This window comes from Triturus cristatus, chromosome 12, assembly GCF_964204655.1.
Source record: "Triturus cristatus chromosome 12, aTriCri1.1, whole genome shotgun sequence".
Taxonomy (NCBI): Eukaryota; Metazoa; Chordata; class Amphibia; order Caudata; family Salamandridae; genus Triturus; species Triturus cristatus.
This window is the reverse complement of record NC_140595.1, coordinates 95,873,896-95,900,843: the sequence shown is the minus strand read 5'-3', so window position 1 is coordinate 95,900,843 and position 26,948 is coordinate 95,873,896. Positions and strand designations below refer to the sequence as shown.

Sequence of the window (26,948 nt, the reverse complement as noted above, 5' to 3'; positions counted from 1 at the left end):
TACAATCCAAATTATCTAAATGTAATCTGCAAATTGACCTGTAATCCTGCTTTCAAATTCAAACTTGCATCTAGAGTTCACAATAATGTTTGGTCATGGCTCATTAGAATTGGAATAGATTTATTAAAGGGTGCAAGAGGTGTCCTTACATTCTTTGCATCAAGGCAGCCATCATGCTCTTACAGAAAAGGTTTGGCCTTAGAAAGTCATTGAAGATTTCTTTTTCGCATCAGGGTTGGAGGGAGTCTGTTAACCATTCTGCCAGGTATTATTTTGGCATAATACAAAGGGCAACAATCTTAAGTCGACAGTAACGGCCACAAAGAAAAACCTATATTTAAAAGAACTAGCCCCTCAGAATATCTACAGACCTGGTTCAGTGATTTGGGTAGCTAGCTGCAGCACAAGTGAAGCATGCAATATGGCCTTAGAAATAATTTTAAAATTTGAAAGAGGTTTAGGATTCTGAAAAGGTTGGTGGGCTAAAAAAGCAAGATGACGCTATAGGTAAGCAAAAGTTAATTAAGAGCAAAAATAGAAATCGAGAAACTGCAAAGCCACAAAGTAGTATATTCTAAGTACTTTGGCGAATGTTACCTAAAGGAAGACCGATGGTTATGGCTGCTTAACATATACTAGAATGTGATCAACAGCCACTAAACGCATGAGAAGAAAAACATGGGAAACTAGACAAATGTGAACAAGAGTCACACATTGGGGGGAGGGAGATATTAATAAGGAAAACACACAAGACAATAATTCACATATGTTTAATGGTTGCAAATATACAATTAGGGACTATAAAAAAAAAGTACATCTTGAATTTGCCTTTGTTCCACAGTTGATAAGATGAAACAAAAGGCTTTCTCTAACAGGGCGGCTAAAGCTTCTAGAAGAGGAGAACACTGCTAACCCTAGTGTTATGTAATGTTACACAAAAACATTCTCACATTTTTGACTAAAACATTTTCTAAAAAGAAAAATCAAAAACACGAAATATGGTCAAAGAAAAACAAACCATGTAGAGAGGTTGAGGTTCAAGTAATGCACCCACTTTATAAAGTACAGTCCAGCTACCGCCAGCTCTTAACAATGTCTTCCCCCCCCCCCCGGGCAAGTCTCCTTCGCAGTAAATGTCTGTGAATCCTACCATCCAATCAAGATCAGACAGCAAAAACTAGGCTCTGTAGGATGGCTTTACAAATACTGAAAACCTGCAACTGGGACAGTACATGCAGCTCGCTATGGCAATGAAGCCAAGAGGGGGCCTATACAATCTTTCAATAGTCCTGGATTCTTCAAGAAATTGAATGAAAAGTATACCCTTAGGTGCACAGTATCTGTAGTAATTGTGACAAAAATAATAAAAATAAACAATATGTACAAATGTGGTGAGCTTAGAATAGCAGAAAGAACAGAGTATACGGGAATACCAGGGCAAACTGGTAATCAGCATTTACATTTTATTCGTATTTTAATTATATTGTATCCTACCCGCTTATCTGATAAACTGGCAAGGAATTCCTGCATGTTAATGAGATTGATAACACTTGCTTTGGCAACATTGGCAATACAAGTGCACCCCTTAATGGCCTCACTTAACCGTAATATCAGCACTTCGCCTGTTCTCTGCATCCAAACACATGAAATTAAAAAGACTAACACTCCAGACACATATTCAAAACCTGAAGGTTATCTTGGGACTGAGGAGCCAACTGCCTATTTTCCAAAAATGTAAGTATCCTTGGATGACACAGATAATCACTCAAACAGCATAATTTAATCAGCCTTCACCCCAACTACAACCGGTTTTACCCATAGTAAAAGAATGTTAAAGTATGTGCCTCCTTGGCCAGTTGGGCAAGAAACAAGATACTAAGGCCATACCAACAACCCACTGACTTTCTTGAATGAAAGGGACGAGAGCTAATTTCTATTTTTGTAGAAGTAGACTATCCTATACAAAAAACAAATTTGCCAAAATCAGTGGCAAGATCCCAGCAAGAATGCTAAATGGAGGCTGGTGCCCTCAATCGCCTGGGTAACCCGAACCTAAGCAGAGAATGAAGTGAAACCCAGGACTTGAGGCTCGATTTGACAAAATTGGTACATTTTGAAGTGAAGATGATTGGATTTGAATTGCAGTCTCTCTACCTTCAAAGTTTACAAAGAATGCTGTCCAGGAAGCTTTATTTGTATACTCTATCAGTGAATACTTTGGGATAACTACAACATTAACCTCTGTGTACATGCCCTAGCACCAATATTTTGATTTCTTTAACTATCCATCCAACCTCATCCCACAGAACTAGAGGCCTTTGGGAAATATTTCTCACCTAGTTTACAGTTTTAATTCAATTAAAAAAACATTCATTTTCTAGTAAAAAATAAAGAGCCATAATATAATCACAGGTGAGAGCAAATTTACAGTCCAGGTTGTGTGGTGAAAACGTGTGGGCGTCTGTGTATCAAGCTCAAGTGCATGAAAACTTCAGAATTCTTCAGTACAGTGCTGCAGGAGGCGTCACAGTAGTGTTTTCTGACAATTAAATCCAGCTCTGCACAGTCCCGCCTCAGTGCCGACATCACCTTCACAAACAATATAGTCACTGTAAACTCCAGGGTCATCGAGCGTAACCTCATAATCTCTGTATAGCTACCTCCACTTGCGGGCTCTCAGACTTCAACGAGAACCCAAAAAGTTCTTAAGTTCCCAGGACGAAGACGACTGGAGCACTTAGAAGGAGGAGTAGAGGGACACAGAACTAGTCCAAGAGTGCAACGTAGGTACCAGCAACTTTACAGGAGTCGGCCCCTGCACTCTGTTGATCCACAGCAGCACAAAAGCACCTTTCCCTCGACGCTGCCGACATCATAGTTATAATCCCAGGTCAACTCAGTTCCTGCACGTATCCTCCTAATGAGAAGAAATAGGAATAGTGTTGGTATTTTCTTTCAATAAAAAGTTGGCTTTAAAGTAAATATGATTAACAACTGCTGTTTGCACAAACATTGTTTAAACATAAAATGACAACTAGCCATGGATTTTGTTGTTGTTGCATTTTAGGTTATTATATTAGGAATGGGGGAAAAAGAAATCAGTTATGTTTTTCACAAATGTACAGCACGAACCACAATAGTTAAGTTACTGTAGTGCATTAACTATATGGGCTACTTTGCAAGCGGATTTGGGAAGGCCCTTAGATGCAGTTTCTAAATGGCACAATGAGGGCAACTTTAACAAAGTAAACATTCTTTACAAAACAACCATTCTTGACATTTTATCTCTGAAACACATGAATTGCCCTCACTAGGTATAATGTTGAACCTTTGCACACACAAAAGTACTCTTGCTCCCTGCCAGCCTTCATATTTTAAACTCATTAAAAGGTCAAGAAGTGCCCCTAAAGGTAAAACTACTTGTGCCCAAAATTCACTTTAAGCTACTGTAAGGATTCTTCCCCTAATAGACTATGAAACAACATTTCACTGTTTCTATACCTCACACCTGCTGACCTCCACCAGCCGGCTATTTTTTAAATTTTATTTTAGGGTACTAGATTTCAAGTGCTCTTGCCAAGGTAAAAAATGCACATAGTTCGTAAAGAGTCAGCACCGAAACCCTTTATGCAGGTGCTGTGCACAGCTACCTACCTGGGAAGTACACAAGCCATTGTACGGGCTAGGTGAAGGAGAAACATTAGAACCTACAACTGACCACTATAGAAGCACAGGGCCATGACTAACGGGAGCTAGGAGCAGAGTGGAGTTGGGGTTTACACTAAATCTAAATTCCAGATTTGTAAAGCGCGGCTTATCACCCCTAAGGGTACCCAGGCGCCGTCGGGGAGATGCCGTTGCTCAGAGTCACATGATGCTGAGCTGCCGCCAGGGATCGATTTGCGAGTCCCGCGGTCTGGAGTCAGCCGCTCTGGCCGCAGCGCCACATTTCACCTGCGCAGAGAGCTCACTTGTACTGCTTGATATGGTGGAGCTATTTATTTAACATTAGTATGCTTTAGCAGAGGTGGTGGGGAGGACAAGGGTAGGTATGGGGCAGCAGGAAAAAAATGGAAAAATAGAAGTACAAAATAAATTATGCAGGTGGAGACAAATCAATTAAGGGTGAAAATAAAAATGCCCAACAAATCAGGCATATTCACGGTCCATATGTCTTAAATAGAGTGCTTAATTGGTGTCAATATTAAAGATTTTTCATGTAAATCTTTTCTGGCTTTATAGGCTCATATAACATTCAGAATTTATTTTTTTAACCAAAGAACAACCAGAGCGTCTTGTGTATGTTGCGGTCACATAAGCATGCTGGATAGCAGCACATTTATCATTGAATTTAAATATTGAATCCAATATAATAATCATATATGAGAAGTATCCTGTTACGCCAATAAATTATTTTTTTTTCAAAACTAACATGATGCACCAATGCCCAGTTTAGCCTTCAGGAGGCTGGTTCACTGCTAAATACGTGTCAGCTATGGCTGATCCTATGTTACAACGATAAATACATTTAAAAAGCCTTTCTCCTACCCTAGAAGCACATGGTAAGTCGCTTGATTGATTCCGACTTCTGCCACCACATCAAAGACTAAACAAGAATTTCCTCTAATTCTAGAAATGCCTTAAAACTCACCTCTTTACTGAGGCCAATGATTCACCTAATCTTTATTATAAGTAGGCGACTATTTACGGCTGACTCAATATTGCATACTTGATCTGATGCCTGAGACTGGGTAACTGCTTCTTCATCTAAAGGTAATTAGGATGCGTCTTGTATGTGCTAATACTTCCGCATCTCTTTGGCTAACAAGGCATACAGCTTATATCATCAGTATCACTTGACTGACTTCTTCAGCTGGAGTGTTAGTGATTGTACATAGAATACTGTTCTCAACTGGTCAGTATGGCAAATTTGGTTGAGTTCAGTTTGGTTACGGGATCCCTGTGAATCAGAAGAATGATGCCAGGTATTTGGAGACTGTTTACTTTTAGGGATGTGGTCTTCAGCAAAGTGGGGGGGAGCTCAGAGGGATTGAAACTATCGTGGGTATGATGGCACGATTTGAGGGGCATGGACTAACAAGTCAATGCCCTTCAAACCATGCCTAATGAGTCAATGCCTCTCAATCAGTGCCATCATACCTATGACAGTTGCATGAAAACTGCCTCATACATCTCTTTGCTCTTAGGCATTAGAAATAACCCTGCTACACTCCTCTCAAACTCACCTCCCTTTATTCTACATTTCTCCTAACATTCCTAATGATTCCTTTACTCTTTACCTTCTCTCGCACATCTCCCACTTGTAGAAAAGTGCCCCTTTTTAACATGGTCCCCCACTTTTTGCCTGGTATTTGATGTGATTTTGACAGGAAGTGCACTGTGTTCCTGCTAACCAGGCCCCAGTGCCACATCTTTCACAAAACTGTGCTATTACTTCTCCAATTGACAATACCTCTAGTACCCTCTGAAATCCCTTGTAAATGGTACCCCTGGTACACAGAGCCTGAGGTACTAAAGAGGGTCCCCTAAGGGCTGCAGCATGAATTGTACCATCCTAAGGGAGCCCTCACCAAACTCATGCAAGGCAGCCAATGCAGGCTGCGTGTTTTGGTGCACACAAAAGTGAAAACAGGACATGACATATCCCTGTGTGCCATGTCTCGTACCACTGCATGTAATATTTGTAAGTCATATCTACAGCAGGCCTTATAGCCCTAAGGCAAGGTGTCTTATAGTACATGTGAGGACATATCTGCATTAGCAGATATGCACCTGTGCTGGTCAGATCAATTACGGCCAGTGCAAGTGAACAGGGGAGTCATTTTATAGCATGTGCTGGACACTGGTGAAAACGAGTTCTCCAGCTACATGATACCTTCACTGAAAATAGGGATGTTTGATATCAAACACCTCATATTAATAAACCCACACTGATGCCAGTGTTGGATTTATTAATACATGCACACAGAGGGCACCCTTGGAGGTGCCCCTGAGAACCTACCAGCGTCAAGTGTGCTGACTGACTGGTTTTCCCCAGCCTGCCACCAGAGAAGAGATTCTAACCCCCAAGGATGAGGGCCTTTGCTCTCTGGAGGCCAGAAACAAAGCCTGCTCAGACAGAGGGTGTTTACACCCCCCTCCCATAGGATGACCTGCAGATTAGCAATCCAAGGCAGGGGTGCTTCAAAGAGCCCACTGCCTTTGGTATGCAAATCTGGCTTCCCCCACAAGAAAGGATGCCCCCCATCTTGTCCAGAGCCCTTCGGCACATGGAAAGGCAGGAAAATTAGCTAGTCAGATAGGCGTGTCCACCATCAGGCTAGTGCCAACCCCAAGGTGGGCTACCTAAAGTGGAGCAACTTTTCAGAGTTAGCCATCTTGGTGATGGCAAACTTAGGAATTCTGGGACAGAGTTATGCCCACTTCCCAAAGGAAATGGTCATATAGGGGGCATAGTGACACCAGGGAGTCAGTAACCTACACTAACGCCCCTAAATCAAGTGTTTAAGGGAGCCCGTGGCACCAGAAAAGCAGATCCTGCTGCCCTACGAAGAAGGACACTGAAGAGCTGCGAAAGCAAAGACTGAAGAAGGAGCAACCTGTCTGCTGTTGCATTTGAATAGTGCCAAAGTCATCTCATACTGCAAGCTGTTGTGCCTCCCAGAGCCTGGGAGGACGGCCTGCCTTCATCAAAGACCCAGCGACTCCCATGGAGCAGTAGAGCTACTCTCCTGCATCCTACAGACACCCACGAAGAACTGCAAGGACTCCGGACCCGCCAAAACCAGTCACCGCCAAGCACCACTACACGCCAGCCCAAGTCAAAGTGGACCAACGGTGTGAACATGGGCCTCAAGTCCTCAGGAGATAGAGTCCACTTTGATTTTGCCCCTTGCAAATGCTCAGATGCTGCCTGCAGCCTATGCGTGCAGGCCCCCCTCAACCGCGAAGTCCCCAAGTCAAACCACTCCTATACTAACCTGTTTAACATCTCCATTTTATCACTCAACAGACATACCTACCCCCTCTGCTTATAACTGGATAAGTTTCTTCCACTATACTAAAAACAGCCCTAGGTCCCTGGTAGTTTGCCCCTATTCCACTTCTCCACCTTATAACAAATTATGGTATGATTACTTTTTCAGCATCTCATCTGCATCATCATAACCTACAAGGAGCCCCTTCAGTCTGGATTCTGTGCAGTCTGCTCTGCAAATACTACCCTCTCCCACTGGTCCAACCTCTGTCAAACACAATCACTGCTCTTCTGTTCTCATACTTTCTGATGTGTTACTGGCATTTGATGCCATTCATCGCCTCACGCTACCGTCCATACTCACCAACTTTGAAATCAGATTCAGCACTCAAGTAGTTTTCAATCTCGTCCTCTGTCCCTAACAACTATGCCTTAGGGTGTCCTACAGGCTCTATGTCTATGCAGATGATATTTCAATCGTTCTATTATTTCATAGCAGCAGTGCTCACAAGCATAAACAGATCCCAAACTGTCTCACAGCCATAAACTACTAGCTTATCTACCAACTTATAGTGACTTTGACCAAAATTGAAATAATCTACATAGCTGCATCAAAACCTGCCTCCCTCTCTCTCTCTTCATTTCCCCACGACCCTCTGACCAATACATCTTCAAGTGGGATGGAAAGCACCAAACTGAGGACATCCTTCCCAACTTAATTACTAGTGTAACAGTCTTCTTGTTGGTCTTCTACATATTCCTTTACCACTCTGGTGGAGGTTGTAAACTTGGCAATACGGACACCTTACATTTTTGCCAGACGCTTACCCACCTTTCAGTTAGGTCACTAAGCTGGTCCACTGCCAGTTACAAATAGAACTCACTATAAACTACTGATCCCAGATTTCAAAGCCATAAATGACTCCATTTCGAACTACCTCTCTGTAAATTTGAGTCTTTATGCCCCAACACCCAATTTACCTTCAGCCAACAAAACTTTCCCACTGCAAACAAACCACAATGTGCAGCATCTACGTTCCGATAGTTTTACTTATTGGCTTGCCTGAATTCTACATTTCTTCATGCTGAATGTGCCCAATTTCTCTGATCACATTGTTCAAGCCTGCTCCCAAGGAACCAGTCATCAAGCAGAATCATCTAATTAACTGTAAAATGTATTTTTCCATACTGTAGATATGTATATATGATAAAAGTATGTTCTGTTGTGTTACTGGTAAACTTCCATAATTCATCTAATATATCACCTTTTGTACATGCAATCCACAATGCATGGTCTTTCTGGTTGAAATGTTCTAACAAATACATAATATAAATACTGTGTCGCCACACCCATTCATGCTTCTTTCTTCACCTCCTACACCATGCAGATTACAGACGTCCCTAGAGGACTAGTCCAGTGATACTCAAAGTACAGCCCGGGAGCCGCATACGGCCCTCCTGACCTTTACATGCAGCCCCATGGGCAGCAGCAGCACTGGACTGCTGTTTACTCGACTCAGCACTAACATGGAAAAAAGTTTTAAATATACAGCAAGCACTTAATTAAAGGTTAATTTCAGTTAGTAACTAGGGCCTTAACTTTGGGAACTCCTTGATTTTTAAGGACAGCCACTAGATATACATGGTTTGGTTCAACTACACACACTTTACACCCCCAGCTGGCATCAGTGCAGCCCTCGGGCACACCATAGACCAAACTTTGCGACCCCCTGGGAAAATGTTTGTGAGTACACATGCTCTAGGCTCTCCAGGTCAGGTATCTCTGCTAGCTCCCCATGGGTTTTTGGTTCCCTGGAAGCATGAAAATAACTATAAACATGCTCACTTTAGCTCCAAAAGTGATGATCCACATCCGATAGTCAGAATTAGTTGAAAGATGCAATATTTCAAAACGGACCATTTTGGTCCTCTCAGAGCCATTTCCTCAGGTCGTGGGTCATCGATTGTTTTGCATGAAAAATCAGACGTTCTCGCATGAACATGAATTACCTCTAAATGTTATTTATATCACTTCCCGCAGTGAATAAACACGTTTAAGTAACGTTGTGCATCTTCAAGTTCCCTAGTGTCAATCTTTCCTCTCCATCATCTCACTTACTTGCTCGCAAAAAATGCCACCCAAGGGAAACGCAGGTCATGGGTGTCCACAAAGACGTTCTGTACAAACAAGTTCGGGCTGCAGCTATGCTGTAATCAGAGATGGCAAAAAATAAAATCAGCATAGACAAACAGTTCAAATTAGTAAATAAAACATTGAATTTCATAAATAAATCATTTCACTGCATTTTTTCCACTCACAGGTAGCAAAGGTTTTAGATGAGCAGCTATGGCACAATTTGAGCCAAGATAAAGGTGTCCAAATTATTAAAGTGTCAGAAACAAATAGATAGTCTACCCCATCCTGCTCAACACATTTGTCAACCAACAGAAAATATGCTATAACTTCACACAAGGCATCTTACCGCCAAAGAGGCCCCCAGTCTAAAATACTACCCTTTCCTACATTGGCCAAACATCATTCTTGGAACAAATATTTACACAGAAGCTGCTCATATATGCAGATGGAGCACCACAACACCGCAAGAGGTGACCACATGTGTACCACAACAGAATAGGAGCTGTGTTACGAACACAAACTTACATTCAGATAACGGCCAAGATTCCCTTCCAGTTTAGCATCGATGATATAGCAGGATTCCTCACCGTCGTAGAACTGACGAGTGCTTCTGGGTACCTGCTTAGTGTCTCCCCGGTCTGCCAAAGCCATGTGGGTTTTTATGGTAATACCGTGCGTGGATTTTAGGGCAAACCCACGGGTTGATTTCACCGCAACCTGACGCTTGTTGGGATCTGTTGAGGAAGAGCTCATCATAGGACTCATCGATATCTTTCAGTCACAATCTTTGGCTTTGTCAATCAATTACACTGCATGCAGTTTTATAAACAATGAATAAATATTTAAAAAACCACCGTAAATACAATGGATAGATGCAGAAAACAAGGCATATGATGAGATAAACATACCTTTATGGTACCGCTGTGACTCAGCCTGTAGGCTTCCCCCAATGATCAACACAGTGCATATCACGCCATCCAACAGTGGATGCGAAACCTAGGGCTAAAACGGTTAAGCCGAAGCTTTACATCCTAGTACTGCACAAGCACACATATGTCTTTTGAGCTTGCTCCTTCCCTGATAGTATACAGGCCTTCCCCAGCTTCCTTCTGTAAAGAAAGGAGCTTGAGGCACGGATAAAAACTGTATGCAGGCAGTCTCATCCTGGATGGTGGAACATTTTCTGAAATTGAACGGGGAAAAGACCGAGGTCTTGATATTTGGTAACCAACTGGACATCTGGTCCAACGATTGGTGGACGGATACGCTTGGCAGCTGTCCCTGCCCTGTATCCCATGGGAAAAATCTAGGGGTCATAGTGGACAATTCTCTTTCTTTGAGCCTGCAGATTAGTAGGACAGTGTTCACCTGTTTTGGGATAATTAGGATCCTTAGAAAGATTTCCAATTTCCTTTTGTTTGCCTCACGAAAACAGCCTGTTATTGCCCAAGTAATGCCCAGTGTAATGCCCTCTATTTGGGCATTAACAAAGGCCTGGTGCGATGTTTGTAGCTTGTGCAGAATGCTGCAGCCAGGCTGGTGAAGAATCTTTCAAAATACCACTCAGTCTCGGCTTCCCTCATCACGCTGCACTGGCTTCCTCTGGACCGTAGAATTGTTTTTAAAACCGTTTGCCTGACCCATAATGCCTACTATGGCCTAGGCCCTGAGGGTAATAAAGCAATATTTCAGCGTTATGCTCCTACCAGGCAGCTTAGGTCCGCAAATAACAATCTATTAACAGTGCAGAGGTTTAAAAAGGTTAAATGGGGAGGAAGAGCTTTTTCTACTGCAGCTGCTAAGCTGTGGAACTCCCTCCCTGAAGATCTCTCTGGTCAGGTGTCACATTCTCTCTTCCGTAAGGCCTTGAAGACCTGGCTTTTCACACAGACTTCCATCTGAGCATGTCATCTTATGTCTGTACATTAGTCCCGCTATAGCACCTTGACGCCCTTGGGCTAAGTTAGCGCTCTATACGTTTAATATTCATTAATTCAGAATGGGGAAAGCCTGAAACAATGTACTCTTGCTCAAAACGGGTGTAAAAAGAGTTACCTACCTATAACAACTGTTTGTCAGCATTCAGTCATTTACATGTTCGAAATATTACATTGCATCAGAGTGTAGGATTGAAAAACTGTTTATGTGCAATAGTACAAACATGCAACTCAATGAAAGATGCAGTTTAGGAGAAGTAGAGTGTGTGGCAAAGGTGAGACTGAAAGTGGTAAACCACTTTTCTTTTGAAAAGGCTGTTTTTGAAAGAAGGGCCATCTAAGTATCTAAAGAGGAACACTGGATTGCAATGTGTTTCCAAATGCCTGAAAGATATTTTTGATGAATATGCAGTAATTCAGGTTTTAAAATTAAATGTTCGCCTGGTATTCTGATGTTTTGGTTACTGGAGGTGATGAATAAATTGGTAAAAAATAGCATTCAGTTGAGAAGAAAGAATGGATTGAACTGGAAATGTGTTGTGGAGGACAGCATATAGGGATCTCGTTACCACCATTAACCCCCTACAGGGCAGATTCTGTGGAGTTAATGAGGACTAGGTTACCTGGCAACATCTTGAAACAGGCAAGTGGCCTACAAGGGAAGGTGAAAATCAATGAGGACGTTTTTTTAAATAGGACAATGGAGATGAATACAGAATGTAGGAATGTTTTCAAAGTTAAGTATGGTGTGAAAAAATAAGTCATTTTTCAAGAGTGGATTAAAGTGACAATATTTATACAAGGGAGATCTAAGTTTTTACAAGCAGATAAGGTCAGCAAGGAGATCTGAGGTGCCTTTTGTGCTACAAATAAAATTGTTCAACAAAGGAACACAAACAAAGAGGCCTAGCAGAAACAACAATTAAAGAAAGGCGGTATTACAAAAGTTTCATGAACAAGGAAGGCAGAGCTGTTTCAGAGAAAGTTTGTATGCATGTTTAGGGGGCCCATGCAGATGATGTCAATCACTGCAATTTGGGAGATTAATAGATGTATTCCAAGTTGTTAAGCTCATTCCCACAGGTCTGCTACCTGCCTACATAGCTGCAGAGAGGGTTTGCACCACTCCCTCCTAATGTAGAAAAGGGGCCAAGCAATTGTCTGAATGGATCATGGCAACCCTAAATCTTCCCATTGGTAAGAAGGCTTTCGATGCTAGAAGAAATGTTATCAGCTGCCAAAGAACTATGTGGAGTTATAACCCTGACCTGTCCTACAAGGTGGCGATCAGGAGTCCTCCACAGTGAACTTCCCTCCAGTACTCTGAAAAGGTGGTCCTGACCACGAGCAGGAGACGTGTGTCTAGCACTGTAAGGTTGTGACCAAGAATAATAGGACTTATGAAGCCTTGAATTGGATGGAATCCATCAACTGGCCTCAGTGCTCTGCCAAATGGGGCTGCAGGAAAGAAGTAGAGATGCATAACTCTGACTGTCGCAGAAGGTTTCGGAATTATCAGTAAGTCAGGGTCTCTTTGTTCAGGGAGAGATCCTCATTTGGCTGTTGGCAGTTACCCTTTTAGGGGAACACAAAATAAATCTCCGAAAAACGTGACATCCAAACAAAGCTGAATGCACACGAGACCAGACTGCTATCTAGATTAATACCACAAAAGGCAACCTTACTCATACACTCCATGTCACCCTGAATCATAAACAAAAGATAGGCACATTTCCTAGCTTTAGGGCAATTACTAACAAATGTATAATGTATACAAATAAATTATAAGTATTGGAACACACACCCATAGTTAGAAAATTATGCATGCAACACTGACTGGTCAGCACAATCAAGGTCCCATAATAGGATAAGATCTAAAATACATTGTAACATTTTATGAATTCTGTCACGTACAAGTTTCAAAATTCAGAACAAAATACATTTTAAAAGTAGCACATTAACCCAATATCCAATCTCAAGGCTGATAACTTCTGTAAATGAAATATCCCCAAACATAACAGAGAAAGAGTTGACCTGTTGGAATACATAACTACTGTCGACAACGTTGGTATACAAATGGGGTAGACCGTTCCAGGTAGTGTGCAACGCTTTCTCCACCAGAATACAGAGACTCTACACCAGTGGCAAACAAGAACCTCTTTTGTGATCCAGAGTTGGGGTATCCATTGCCAATTCCCCTTGCTAGGTTTGAGACCCCTACATGTGAAACTTCGACATGGAGCGGGCACTGGCCTTTTTGGGTGGTGTGGGTTTTGTGTTTGGACTTAATGAAGAATGCAAGCTGCAAAATCCTCCAAGCTCTGAGGATCTCAACTCCACCACAGCCTCCTCAATAGGTACTGTTAAGGACATGGCACAGCTGACAAGAATCAAATGGGATTTCATAGCTACTAGAGCTGCGGCTATAGACCCCATTTGCAAAGTTGTTCCAATATATTGCATGCTAAAGAATGGTTTGAGATAACTATGAATTTGGTAGAAAGTCTTTGGGATGATGTAGTGTTGTAAATAAAAGCCAACATAGGATACATCTAAGAGGAATATTAAATCATTAAAAGCACAAAATATGGCATTAGCAAGGACACAAATAAAACTGTATCTCCATCTGTCCACTTCTCAAAAAGCCAACTGTTGACTCTGTAGAGTAAAAGAACTATCGTCCGATATCGAGACTTCCTTTTCTAGAGAAAGCACTAGACAGACATCTAAAAATCTTGCACTCTACATACCTTAGACCAGAATGGCCTTCTGGACAATACCCAGTTCGGCTTTAGGAAAGCCCACAGTACTGAAGCTACGTTGGCTGCAGTTTCAGAGGAGGTCAGGGACATACTGGAACATGGAGGCAAGGCTGTGGTGGTTCTTATGGACATATCTGCAGCCTTTGACAATGTAAGTCACAGGATTTTGAAACATCAGTTAATGTCCAAAGCTCTGCCTTCAAGGTAACTCTGCTCCTTTCTGGACGAAAGGGCGCGAACTGTCAATATGGGAGATTTCAGTTTCAAGTCTTTCACTGTATCCTGTGGTGTCCCGTAAGGGTTTTCATTAAGCTCCACATCATTTAATATATATGTGGATCCTCTACAGGGACTGATAAGGTCGTACTGCGTTTCTACAGTTTCCTACACCAACACCACCCAAATAATCGTCACCATAAACAATGACATAGAAGAGGTGGCTTCTCAATTAAACAAATGCATGAGCGCAATTTTCAACCAGATGAGTTCCGACTGTCAAATTCAATTCTGAAAAGACAGAGGTCCTCCTCTTTGGACAAGATACCTGCTTTCGGAATAAAACTTGGTGTCCGCAATCCCCTGACTCTCTTCCCAGCCCAGTAACCAAAGTGAGAAACATGGGAATAATTTTAATTCTTGTCTCTCTTTTAGAGATCTAACAAATAAACTTACCTCCTAGTGTTTCCTCTTTTTAAAAACTCGGAGGAAAATCCTCCCTTTCCTAGCATTCGACTTGCAGAAAATAGCGGGACTACAGCAATTGGGACTACTGCAATGCCCTCTATGTTGGAGCTCAGGAGGGCATTTTTGAAAGACTTAAGAGACTGCAAAATGCAGCAGTCCGTGTTCTAAAAAAGATTAATACGTTCAACCAGTCTCAGATTTACATGCATATACGGATATAGTTGCAAAGCTCTATGCAACTCTGGTGTTAGGAGAACTTTGTGTATGGATCCAGAATGTGCTGGTAGAAGCAAAATGATAGTCTATAGACGCACGCCTTCTTAAAAACACCACTGTGGCCCCGTCCCCTAGTTTACAAGTTCTCAACCCCCCCAATTTCCCTCACCCTGACCCAATTCCTTTTACTCCCACTAAGGGCCCCCTTCCCTAATATTTCTCCTCACTGACCTATGGATGTAGGTGAGTGTATGTGCTCTATAAAGTTCCAATAAAAGATCTGAACCATAAAAACTCTGCTGTGGGGAAAATGCTCTACAAGCTCTCACCATTAAAGGACCCCCTGTGCCTACATTTGGCGTCCATCGCCTTCTTCATAACAGGGACACATATGGAGGATGCAAGTTGTGTGTATATGGTTCACGGACAGACTGGTGAATGGTTGTTTTACTTGGACCTGCTGCCTGAAATGGTGGTCTCTGGTGTGTTGAGCAGGCTACACCCATATCGTACATACAAGAATGCACTTATACCCTTCCTGTTTCTTTTAAAAACCAAGTAGTATATTGGAGGTATCCAACCAATAACTTCCAGAATGAGCTTCCTCTACCTTATGTGAAACTCGCCCAGCCCAAATTCCTGTGTTGAGGCCAGGTCCTGTGAGAAGGGGAGCATAATCCACGCAGAGTCTTAGCACCAACACGCATATCCCCAAAACCAGTCAGAATTAGTCTGACCAAGGGACTCTGGGCTCAGAACCCTGAGAAATCAGCCCCGGAGCAGACAGATTGCTCCTCCCGAGATTTCAGGAGCACAATACTTTTCAAAAGTTGCAGACTCCCTGGTTTGATCTGGTATCCCACCTTGACACCACTGGGTTTAATGTCCTTGGCCCCTCAACAGGTACAGAGGTTGTTCTTCGTCTGGGCACCAAACAGGCACACAAACACAACAGTGAAAAGGGCAAAAGTACTAGAGTGGAACCACTGCTAGACGGCAATTCTCCTACCAGACTGGGTGTAAGTCTCAGGAGCCTGTTGTCGTGCATTGCTGCAGTGACATGCAAAAAGAAGCTAACATAGCTGATTGCCAAGGAGCTTGATAGAACCCTTCAAGAGGTGCAGAACTGAATCACATGAAGACCTGAACAAAACTCCAAAGACTATCAGACCTGACACCATGACAGATGGAAAGTCACCAGGAACAGCAAGGGCATATTTGATCAGTCTCCAAGCATTACGAATATATAAGATTTGGGGACATAAAGCCCACCATAAACTGCTAGTGCCCTTAGGTTTTCTAAGGTTTATCTTATATTTAACTGAACTAGCTACTTGTCTGTTAAATACAGCCTTTTTGTTTTTTCTTAAGAACTTGCTGTATAATTATGTTGAGTGTTACCAACAGTGTATGTTTTTGTCATAGTTTGGTTGTTCGTGCCATTTACTCGGGTCTTAGATAGCCTTGTTTGCAATCTTGAAACGGGAGTATAGAAAGTCATCTACCACACTATGTGAAACCTCGGCCTTTCTGCATAAATTATCTGGCGATCATCTAAGATCACGTTGCGTTTTCACATTATTGATTTGAAGTACTTTATCTATAAACTTAATGAATGGTGACTGAACATCAGAAGTCGTGTCAAGAATTTTATCGTATTCCTCGGACTCGAAGGCTGCATTGTGGAGCCAGGTGTAGTGCTAGAGGAAAGCAGCGTTCAGAAACTGTCAAAGTTGGTAAGAACAGCGTGCGTTGAACACATAAATGAATGATATAGATGTCCATTTCAAAACTGCTCTGGCTATTGACCAGTAGTTCTCAATAAAGAGAGAGCTGTTGTTCCAAAGCAACATCCACTTTTCACTTCCTTTATCTGGTAACACTGTCTATATAGGACTACAATGTTCTATATGGGGCAACAAACAAAGGTCTCCAGTCTGGTAGCTAATGTAAATTCTACAATTTGTGGCTTAAAATGAAAAAGCGAGATGAGATAGGATGCAAGGCCAAAGGGGGAAAAAAGCTTCTAACAAATCCAAGATGGCACCACAGACCAAACTTTTAGTGGCAAAAGTAGAACTAAAAACTTTACTGAGAGTGGAAAGCAGAATAAGTGCTGTTACCAACCTAACATAAGGTTGACAAACAGTTGGTAATGCACAAGGGAGGCGAGTGACACAAGACTTGAGTGCAGAGGGGTGCACTAAGGTAACAATAATTCAATATTTGTAAAGTCACAGATTTCATGTAATAGCTTATTGTTCACTATAGTGCGAACAATGCTCCGAATGGGGTAGGTAAGGAGAGGCAGAAACATTCTAAGACGTGGTCCAAAATGTAACCTGGTGGAGTTTTGGTTTACAACCGAGGGGTGAAGGTGATAATCAAAAAACGTAATTGATACTGGCACAAAAAGCATTTATTGAATCCAATAAAAATATCAGATATAGTTAAAGTCTGATGCAGCAGAAAACCATCCTTGACAACTAAGTAACAGAGCACCACCTACCAGCGTTGGCCAATTGATTCTTCTTGTCATCCCCTTCATCGTCTGAGCCAGAAGAGATGGTCTGAATATCATCACTATCATTGCCCGCAGTTGCAGCTTGCCCACCTGGTTTGTTCTTTGTGCCAACCTCACTGTCATCACTGCTTGACAGTGTCAACACATCCTGGGAAGAAAGTTAAATAAAGTTATTCTGTGTTCTCACGAAACCTCAAACTCAAGAAAGAACCTTTAAGGGTAACTGGAGTTATGTTTCATGACACTAAACAACATTTTGAGCCTAAACTTGTGTTACAGTTAGGAGAAATACAAAAGCTTTATCACCCACATGAATTTGCTATTTCCTATGCTATATGGCATAGCGTTATGACAGCCATGTACAATGAAGACTAAAAAATTAAGAGTCAATATGAACCACAATATTAGGCTGACATTTAAGAATGCATTTTGCTTCAGTTTCATCGTGAACCAGGAATATCCGAAAATGACAAAATTATTTCTAGGAACAACAGGATGATTTCAGAAACTGATAGAATTTCAAGTGTATTTCAAGTAATGGTCATAGTAAACTCAATAACTAAAGAACTTTATAGAAAGGCCAACGTGATAACTTATGATCCTAAAACAATTTGTAAGAACAATTCAAATTTATAATTTAAATTCATAGAATGTAATGTTTCGGCCCACAAATTCATATACAAGTACAAAGAACCACCAACTTCACTTACTCACCAGCATTCCTTTACTACAGTCATGAAAAATTACAACTCTATTAACCGTGGACCATGACAAATAGAAACGTCAAATTAAAACAGGGCTATTAACTTGCTCATCTTTACCTGTATAATGTCTTTGTGCCTTCCAGTATTTATCCTAATATACTTCGAAAGACAGCTTCAATGTAATGTCTTAAGAGTTAGAGAGGGATGTGGCACTCAATAGCCAATCCCCTGAAAACTGTAAACACGTCCCTGGCTCACTCTTGTGAGATTTCAAGTAATATAACCCAGGTTTCATTTGGGGCAAAGAAATTTAGAGTTAGCTCATAAATGTAAAATAAACCATGAGGAATCAGTACTGTAATGGCTGACATGGAGGCTTGGATAACACTCACATCATTGTTGGGCTGTGAGACAGAAGAGTGTCTTCTGTTCTGGTGCATAGTGGTTTTGCTGGGGGGCCTTTTAATTCCCTCAGGTTTCACAGGAGCTGGATTGTAGCCGTACATCCTACTGCTATCCCCGGCCCTGAAGAAAGAAAAGATCGTGGTTGTATGTGTAAGCAGATACAAATCCCACTCTACATTTATCTGAGCCTAGTATGTTTGAGACGGACAAAGAAAAGAGACAAAAAATGTGGGCAAAACCAACGCTGAAGAAGCCAGGAGAAATTTCTCCTATGTCCCCATCCCTATCTAGATGATCTATAAAAGACATGAAAATGTAGCTGAACCAGGTAATCTTGACACGCACATTGTGTGCACGTGCAACATGCACAGCATTTATAATGCATTAGTGAAATTTAAAATCAGTTTAAAAAAAAATAAAAAACTGAACTGTGATAATCACCACAAATCTAAAGCAACTTTTGTTTGCATTGTAAACTGTATGACATTTTTTGCACCTTAAAAATAGAAGAAAGGAGGAAATGTGTGAGGGTGGCTCTGTGCATGTGGGTTAAGAGTCTGAAAATGTTACAAGGGAAAAAAATAAAAAAACGTGGAACACACCAAGTTCTACCAAGAAAAGACAAGAGGATATGATCAAGATAAATACAAGTATGAAATAAACATGTCAGAATGGGCATAGCTTAAATGCAACCAGAAAGAGGTAGCTTCCACTCTAAAGACTCAGTGTGGTATCATTGCTGGACCCAGGATGTTACACCTTCCCACGCTGTCCAGTAAATACCCCAGTATAGGCTTTCCCGTGGGCATTCTTGAAGGGCATTTATTCATTCCTGATTCACATCCTTGAATTTCATAAAGTATCCTTCAGGCTGTAGTAGAAAGAGTGCACATGATACATTTATTCAGTCAGAAAAGGTAGGGTATGTCTGATAACTCACAGCTAAAGCAAGTACACGTCTAATATTAAACCTTCACGCCAGACGGCCAGAAGTTCAGAGAAAGGAGTGCAATTTGTGAAGCATCCCAAGTCTGGTTTATTAAATCATGATTCATCTTATACTTCTAGGACAGTTCAGCGGATGGTGCACTGTGGAGTGCCCAACTCTGCGTACCAGGCTCCACCACCAATCAGAATTCTATCCGCTTAAGATTCATGGAATTCTGTAGCAATTCAAAAGTCAGAGATGAGATATAGTTTTGAATGAAAAAAACATTATATATTCTATCTGTTCAGCAAAACAGAAGACAACTTGTGGCAGCCACGGCACACAAGAAGAGTAGACCGATCCTCCAAAGCAAAACAGGTCTGCAGTTTCTGCAAGGTTTTACAGTGCAAATAAAAAAAAAGAAATGTATTAAGGGTATTTGTGGGTTAAGGAAAAAAAAAATGTTTTTTTTATTTTTTATTGGGAAGAGATTAAATAAAAATGGGAAAATAAAAAGGGAAAGAAGGGTAAAGAAGGAAAAAAAAAAAGAAAAAAAAAGAAAGTAGGAAATAACCCAAAGAAAAATATCTTCTTCTAAGTTCCTCACTTTATGCTCCCCTGTGATTGTTTATTTTATGGGGAATCAGAAGGGTAGTTCGTGGATCATGCAGTGGGGGACGAGGTTACTGCTCAAAGATGCAAATCTGACAGTCCAACAGGTCAGAGGAAGTAAGGGAGGGTTTTCCAGGGGGGGTGGTGGGAAGGTGTGGGTGGTGGTGGGATTAAATCAAAAATTCTCATTTGTCAGTTCTCTTTAAGACTAAGATGTCCCCAAGCTTGGCTGAAATTTCAAGTAATTTTCAATCGTGCACAGTGAGTTAGATGGAAGGGATGGTTAGTGTGCCTGGGTGGTGGGTAGTTAGTTGGGATTATGGCTGTTGTACAGTTTTTATCCTGGAATGTTAATGGTCTGCGCGTGAGGAACAGAAGAGATCGTATTTTTCAGTATTTGAGAGATTCCCCCGCGCAGATTATTGTTATCCAGGAATCACATCTCCTTAGGACTGAAGCCTCTGAAATTCTAGGGAAACCGAGATGGATCGATAAATTTATATCCACGGACCATAATGCAAATATACGTGGGATCATTATCATCTTTAAAAAATCAGTGAAAGTCCAAATTTTGGACCATAAAGAAGACCAAAGTGGCAGGTGGCTTATAACTCGAATTCTGGTACATGGGTGGGTGTACACATTAGTAGGATATTATGGGCCCAATCAAGATGATCCCTATTATTTGGATTGTATAAGAAACCATCTGGTTACATCTCAAGACCCTATAATATGGATGGGAGATTTTAATATTGTCATCAATACCAAACTAGATAAATCAATCAGTTCCAGAGCCCAAGTTCTATCTAACTCCAGACAAACATTGGTGTCAATTATGACGCAACTGGGGCAAGCGGACATTTGGAGAGAGCGATCGGGAAACAAACCGGGGGTTTCCTTTCGGAACTCTAAGTATAAGCATAAATCCTGAATAGATTATGCACTATTTAGCTTTTCACTTAATAATTCGCTGATCTCAATAGACTATCTCCCATCTCACTTGTCTGATCATTCGGCCATATCTTTTTCTTTAAGAGGCGACCAGCAGCCTAGACATGCTATGTGGTCTTTCGACCGTACGATATTATTAGATAATGATGAGATCAAGCATTTAGCAGCTGAAAGTAAGATCTTCCTAGAGATAAATCTGGATTCTGCTGCAATAACTACGGTGTGGGAGGCATTGAAAGCCTTCCTTAGAGGCGTTATTAGATATATAGGGAGAAGCTTACAGCTTTAGAATCTGAGATGAAGGTAGTAGAACAAAATCTTGGCCTCTCTATGGGTTCAGTTGCTGAGCAAGAGAGGCTCTTGGATCTCAAGAATCAGATGGAATTTATCCTTCAAGAGAGAGTTACAAGGAGGTGGGAGGCGAGTAACCTTGCCCAGTTTGAGCTCGGCGAAGTAGAAGGAAAGTTGCTGGCCTGGAAAGTGAAAGCAGATCAGGCTAAAAACTATATTAGAGAGATAAAAGTGGAAAGGGAGACAGGCCTTAGATCCTCTAATTTAGACATTGGCAACGCTTTCCTGGAATTCTTTAGGGATATCTATAAAGAGGATATCGTTGAGGACCAAGATGTAAGAGATCTTTGGCTGGGAAAAATACTTTTGCCAACTCCTACCGAAATTCAAAGCAATTACTTGGGAGAAGGAAATCTAAGAGGCTGAAGTCATCAAAGCCATTGATTCACTTAACAAGCATTTACAATGCAATGGTCTCGGCATTGGTAAAGTTAGAGCTATTGGCATTGCTCATGACATTATTTTTGTTTATGTTTTTGTTTTTAAAACATGTTAAGAAACGGCATTGTTATTTACAATGTCAATAGCTTAATCACTCTCAAATGCGAGACCTATTGCATTTGCACCCACACACAGAGCCACCTACACACACACTGATTAAGCTATTGACATTGTAAACAACAATGCCGTTTCTCTACATGTTTTAAAAACAAAAACATAAACAAAAAGAATGTCATGAGCAATGCCAATAGCTCTAACTTTACCAATGCCGAGACCATTGGCTCCAAGATCTTGTGTAGCCTCAGTACTGCGAAACTGTCATTCAGTTGTAAAAAGCCGCACGTCAGAGAAAGTCGAAAGTAAAAGGTCCAGATCTGATAACAAGTGCAAGGGGGCAGGGTGTGGCATTTCTGTTCGGCAGTGCACAGCCCTGGTAAACATATTAGAGAGAGCTGCAGCACAATCTACACTGTGGTGGCATTTCCAGAATGCTGAATTTAACGAAGGGACAGTTTAGTCTGCTAGCAATTATAAAACCCCAAACGATTTGGAGAAAAAAAAGAGGGCGGAACACATTCAACCATGTATATAAACACGATATAAAAAAAAAAAGAAGCAAGCGAATGTACAGAGATGAGACTTCGAGTTTAACAGAGAATGAAGAATGTGCTATGAGCAGCCGCCGCCCGTGCAGGTAAGGGCGGTGAGGCCGGGTGTGGGGGGACGGGGGAATTTTGCCGGACGATGACGAGGAAAAATTAAATAAATAATTTTCTGTTTGTCGAAATCCCTCCCACCCGGCCTCACCGCTCTTACCTGCACGGCCTCGGCCGGCTATGAGAGAGAACACAGAGAAAGAAACGGGGGGGGGGGGGAGCAGACAGCCAAAAGATAAACAGCAGACAAATACAAAGACAAAGAGAGGCAAATTGGCAACAGAGAAGTGGAAAAGCTGAAGAGCCAGACATGTAGAAAACGAGAGCTATTCTGCTGTGTGTGGACAACAAGATGGGAGGAAGGGAGGGCAAGTGTTAGTTAACAGGACATCTCAAAGCAAATCCTGTCTTCGGCTCAAAACATTGTGATTCTGGACAAATCACGTAATGTACCTAAGCTAGTTTTCGCTAAATAAAAATTGCAAAAAAAGTTCCCAGAGGTATAGAAGTGATGTGACCTCTGTGCTGTGCTTTACGGCTCGTTACTCTGTGCACGTTGACATTCATGCAATGCAAGAGTCTGTTTCAATTTTTAGCATTCTCCTGACAAGTGCAGCAGATGGCTTGCTTTTTTTATGCACAGTGTAGTGTTTCGCGCTGCACTCTCCCCGCGAGCTACATTACCTGAAGATGTGTAATGGTTTTCAATAACAAGTGCTCCCTGTTCCCTTATGGAACAAGTTCCTCAAGAAGCAGCAATAATTATTTTTCATCTAGTAGTACCTTTAGCTTTAAAGTCCTGTACTTTTTCACAAAAATAATACACACATTGTTTGTACTAAAGAAAGCAAATTTCTTTTAACAGTGATAAAAGTGGAATGACGTGCTTTTAAGCTCAAGACATTAATAAACCCTCATGCTGTATGGCAATTATAGTTTCAATTTTCGTTGTGAGAATAATTCTAAACAAAAAATGATGTGCTACAGGCAGCATTCCGTCAAAACGGCTTCCTCTTGTTTAAGCTACGCTTTAAATCCAAAATGGCAATGAGATGGTGACGTTGCAAGAGCCTTCATGCGGGGAAGGAGAGCGAAGAGAAGGAAGAGCTGCAATAAGCTGGCATGTATTTAAAATGCGCGCAAACTCCAAATTAAAATAATTAAACCTGCGATGGTGAAAATAAAAGCAGGTGTGAACTTAAAAGGCAGTGGCCTCCAAAATAAAATAATGAAACCCGCAATGGTGAAAATGAAAGTGGGCGTGCACTTAAAAGGCGTGTGGCATCCAACAAAGTTTGGTTACACATGCTACCTTGTGTCAGCTGAGTGGCGAGCGTGTTTTACTCTAGAGCATTCTGCTGCGAGGCGTGCCTACCTTGGAGTCGTTCTCTCTCCTCAGAGCTCCCTGCGCTCATCTCCCTGCCATTACTGCGGGAGTGTAATTCAATCAGCAGCAAAGTGATTAAATAGAGCCACAGGCGTGGGAGGAGTCTGCTTTGGAGGAAAGCCAGTAAACAACATTTCAAGCACACGAGCCGAGGCAATGTAAAACAAGGGGAGTTCGACAACAGTTCAAACTCACCCCCCCCCTCCCACCCCCAATGAGAAACAAGGCAGAGCAAAAGGCACACCACCGCCTTTCTCCGAGGCAGAGCAGAAATGCCTCGGAGAAATGCAGCGGCATTTTCGGATTCGGGGGCGTGTTTGTCTTTTCTCTCCTCCAGCCATTGGCTGGAGGAGAGAATGAGACTTCTTGCAAAAAACACGCCCCCGATCCGAAAAGGACGGGGCCTGATCGGAATGACTGACCTCTTCTCCAATGGCTGGCCAGCATTCAAGAGGCCAGCCAATGGAGAACAGGGGAGAAGAGGGGCGGGTTCAAGCCCCTCTTCTCCAAGTCATTAAATCTCGCGAGCGAGACTGCGCAAGCGCAGCCTTCGCTAGCCGAGACCTAAAAAGGAGAAGGCAGCCGGTCCCGATGGCCTACCTGGTGAGATTTTCCGGGTGCTTTCACCAACTTTGGTCTCAATACTCACGGCCCTCTTTAACGAGATTTTAATAAAGGGCAAGTCTCCTCCTCAGTCTTGGAATGAGGCAATCATTGTGCTGATACTTAAGCCAGGCAAAAACCCATATGAGCGTGGTTCCTATCGGCCAATTTCGCTCCTCAATAGCGATTATAAAATCTTCGCAACTATCTTGTCAGCAAGATTGGGGAGTGTAATTGGGTCTATTATACACCAGGATCAGAAGGGCTTCATTAAGGGGCGACAACTGGCTGAGTTGACAAGGGAGCTGGTTGGCGCTATTGATATTGCCACCGCTTTCTCCATTCCCTCGGCAACCCTCACGTTGGATGCTACTAAAGCGTTTGACAGGGTTAACTGGAGCTACCTGGATGCGGTTCTGAAGAAATTTAATTTTGGTGAATATTTTTGTCGTACTGTTTCTTTGTTGTATGGAGCACCATCAGCTAGACTATTCATTAATGGGGTGTTGACAGAACCTTTTATAATAATGAGAGGAACTAGGCAGGGCTGCCCTCTTTCTCCCTTACTCTTCGATCTATATATAGAACCTTTTGCGCAGGTTCTGAGAACTGACGCGAACATTCCATCATTTAGATTCGAGGGGTGGGAGAGGAGGGTCGCTCTGTATGCAGATGACATCCTTATCTTAACATCTGACCCGGATCTAGCATTCCCAACTGTTATTAAAAGGGCTGAGGAATTTGGTCGCTTCTCTGGCTATGAAATTAATCCTGGTAAAACAGAAATTATGGCATGGAATATCGCCAGTGAACATCTGAAGACGACTTCCTCTATGAGATACCTTGGGATTTGGGTAACACAAGATATTGAAAGTATCGCACAAAGCAATGCGGACCGGGTATTCAAGGAATGTCGGAAGCTCTTAAAATCATGGGCCCATCTCCAACTTTCTATCATTGGGAGGGTCAAACTCATTAAAATGTCTATTCTGCCCAAATACATATTTCTCTACAATACTATCCCTTTGGTTTTTGACTCTAAAATCTTGAGTAGATGTCAGAGAGAGATTAATTCTTTTATTTGGAACTATAGAGCTACTAGGCTTGCATGGAAAAAGCTGAGGAGGAGAAGAGAGAAGGGGGGGTTGGCACTGCCTGACCTGGAATATTACGCATGGGCTTTTACGTTGTCTCATTCAAGGATGCTCTTGAAGTCTCCATCTAATATCTCAATGGGGTCAATGTATAAAGCAATGCTAGTTGGTGCGGATCTACCATTAGATGGATTTATGTTTAAATATGGAGACCAAAAATTCTTTAAAAAGGTGAAATTAAAAATCTTAAAATGTTTGGCTAAGGCCTGGGCATCGATTAGGAAGAACCTGGGGCTCTCTTATTATTCCAGCTATGCACCAATTTGGGACTCCCCAGGCCTACCGGCCTGGCTGAAAGATCGTTTGGCCACACCTTTGAGGGATGCAGGAATTGTAAGGTGGGGGGAACTTCTGTTAGAAGGTGATATTATATCTTGGGACGATTTGCAGGGTAAGGTCGGATCAGGACTGGCAAGATTTAAGTATATACAACTTGTAAGCTGGGTCAGGGCTCTTGGTGAAAAAGGAGTCCCTTTGGGGGTTTTTAGTAACTTGGAACAACTACTGGTAGAGCGGCAAAGGGGGGGCAAAGAGGTTACCCTGTGGTACTGGAGATTGCTCGAAGATATCGATGGCGAATTTACCCTCCCTGGCGATCTCTGGGGAGAAGATCTGGGCTCTCATTGCAAAGATGACTGGATTAAATCCTTCTCCATACTATACAAAATTGTGAAACCTGCATGGCTTAGACGGAATCATCTTTTCACAGTACATCGGGCCTACCTCTCCCCGCTAAGACTTTCAAAGTACCAGCAAAATAAAAAGTGCAATAAATGCAATCTTCCCAATGCATCGGATGTTCATATGTTCAAAGACTGCCCTTCTATTGCCCGGTTTTGGGAAGAAGTTATAACATCGCTGAATTCCATTCTAGATGTCAACCTGATTCTAACCTTGCCATTAATTGTTTTTGGTTTAGACCAGGCCAGGTTTTTTTTATTTTATGCAATACTCTTGGCCAGAAGACAGATTTATAAAGTCTGGGTTGACCCATCTGTGCTTCAGCATGCTGGCTGGTTGACGTCCCTGATTGAGACATCAAAGGTGGACTTAGCCAGGCCTGGTAACAAACGCAATCGAGCATTTTGGGCCTACTTGATCCATCGCAGATAGGGCGCCGGGGTTTTTTTTTTTTTTTCCCCCGGGTCCCATGATTATGCCTAAATAAACTCCAAGGATCTAGGGTCTCCAATCACCGGCTTCTCTCCATTTAGATCCTACAGCTGGCAATAAACCCAGTTGGGGTGTGTCTCCACTTCTGGCTTATCATCATCCGCCAATATGTTATCGTGCCTAGGCTCGGTTGAGAAATTAATCTTGTTCTCTACTGGAGGGCACGCTAGGTGGTCGGTGTACGCGGAGAATGAGGGATTTGGCAAATGAGGACAAAAAAAAAAAAAATAGAAGAAAGGAGGAAATGTGTGAGGGTGGCTCTGTGCATGTGGGTTAAGAGTCTGAAAATGTTACAAGGGAAAAAAATCAAAAAATCATGGAACACA

The 26,948-nt window shown here is 42.1% G+C and overlaps 1 protein-coding gene across 3 annotated transcripts in view; it reads right to left on the bottom strand.

Moving 5' to 3' along the window:
- Window positions 1-754: 754 nt before the first annotated feature.
- The window catches only part of SETDB1 (SET domain bifurcated histone lysine methyltransferase 1), a 98,534-nt gene continuing 72,340 nt past the window's right edge, over window positions 755-26,948 (bottom strand). For all 3 annotated transcript variants that reach the window (XM_085639153.1, XM_085639152.1, XM_085639151.1), the window contains exons 18-22: window positions 18,354-18,486; window positions 17,243-17,405; window positions 9,660-9,868; window positions 9,117-9,205; window positions 755-2,917 (exon numbers count right to left, since the gene is read on the bottom strand). In XM_085639153.1, coding sequence (XP_085495279.1) covers window positions 2,800-2,917; window positions 9,117-9,205; window positions 9,660-9,868; window positions 17,243-17,405; window positions 18,354-18,486 — 712 coding nt within the window. In that variant the 3' untranslated portion in view covers window positions 755-2,799. The remainder of the gene's footprint in view (window positions 2,918-9,116; window positions 9,206-9,659; window positions 9,869-17,242; window positions 17,406-18,353; window positions 18,487-26,948) is intronic.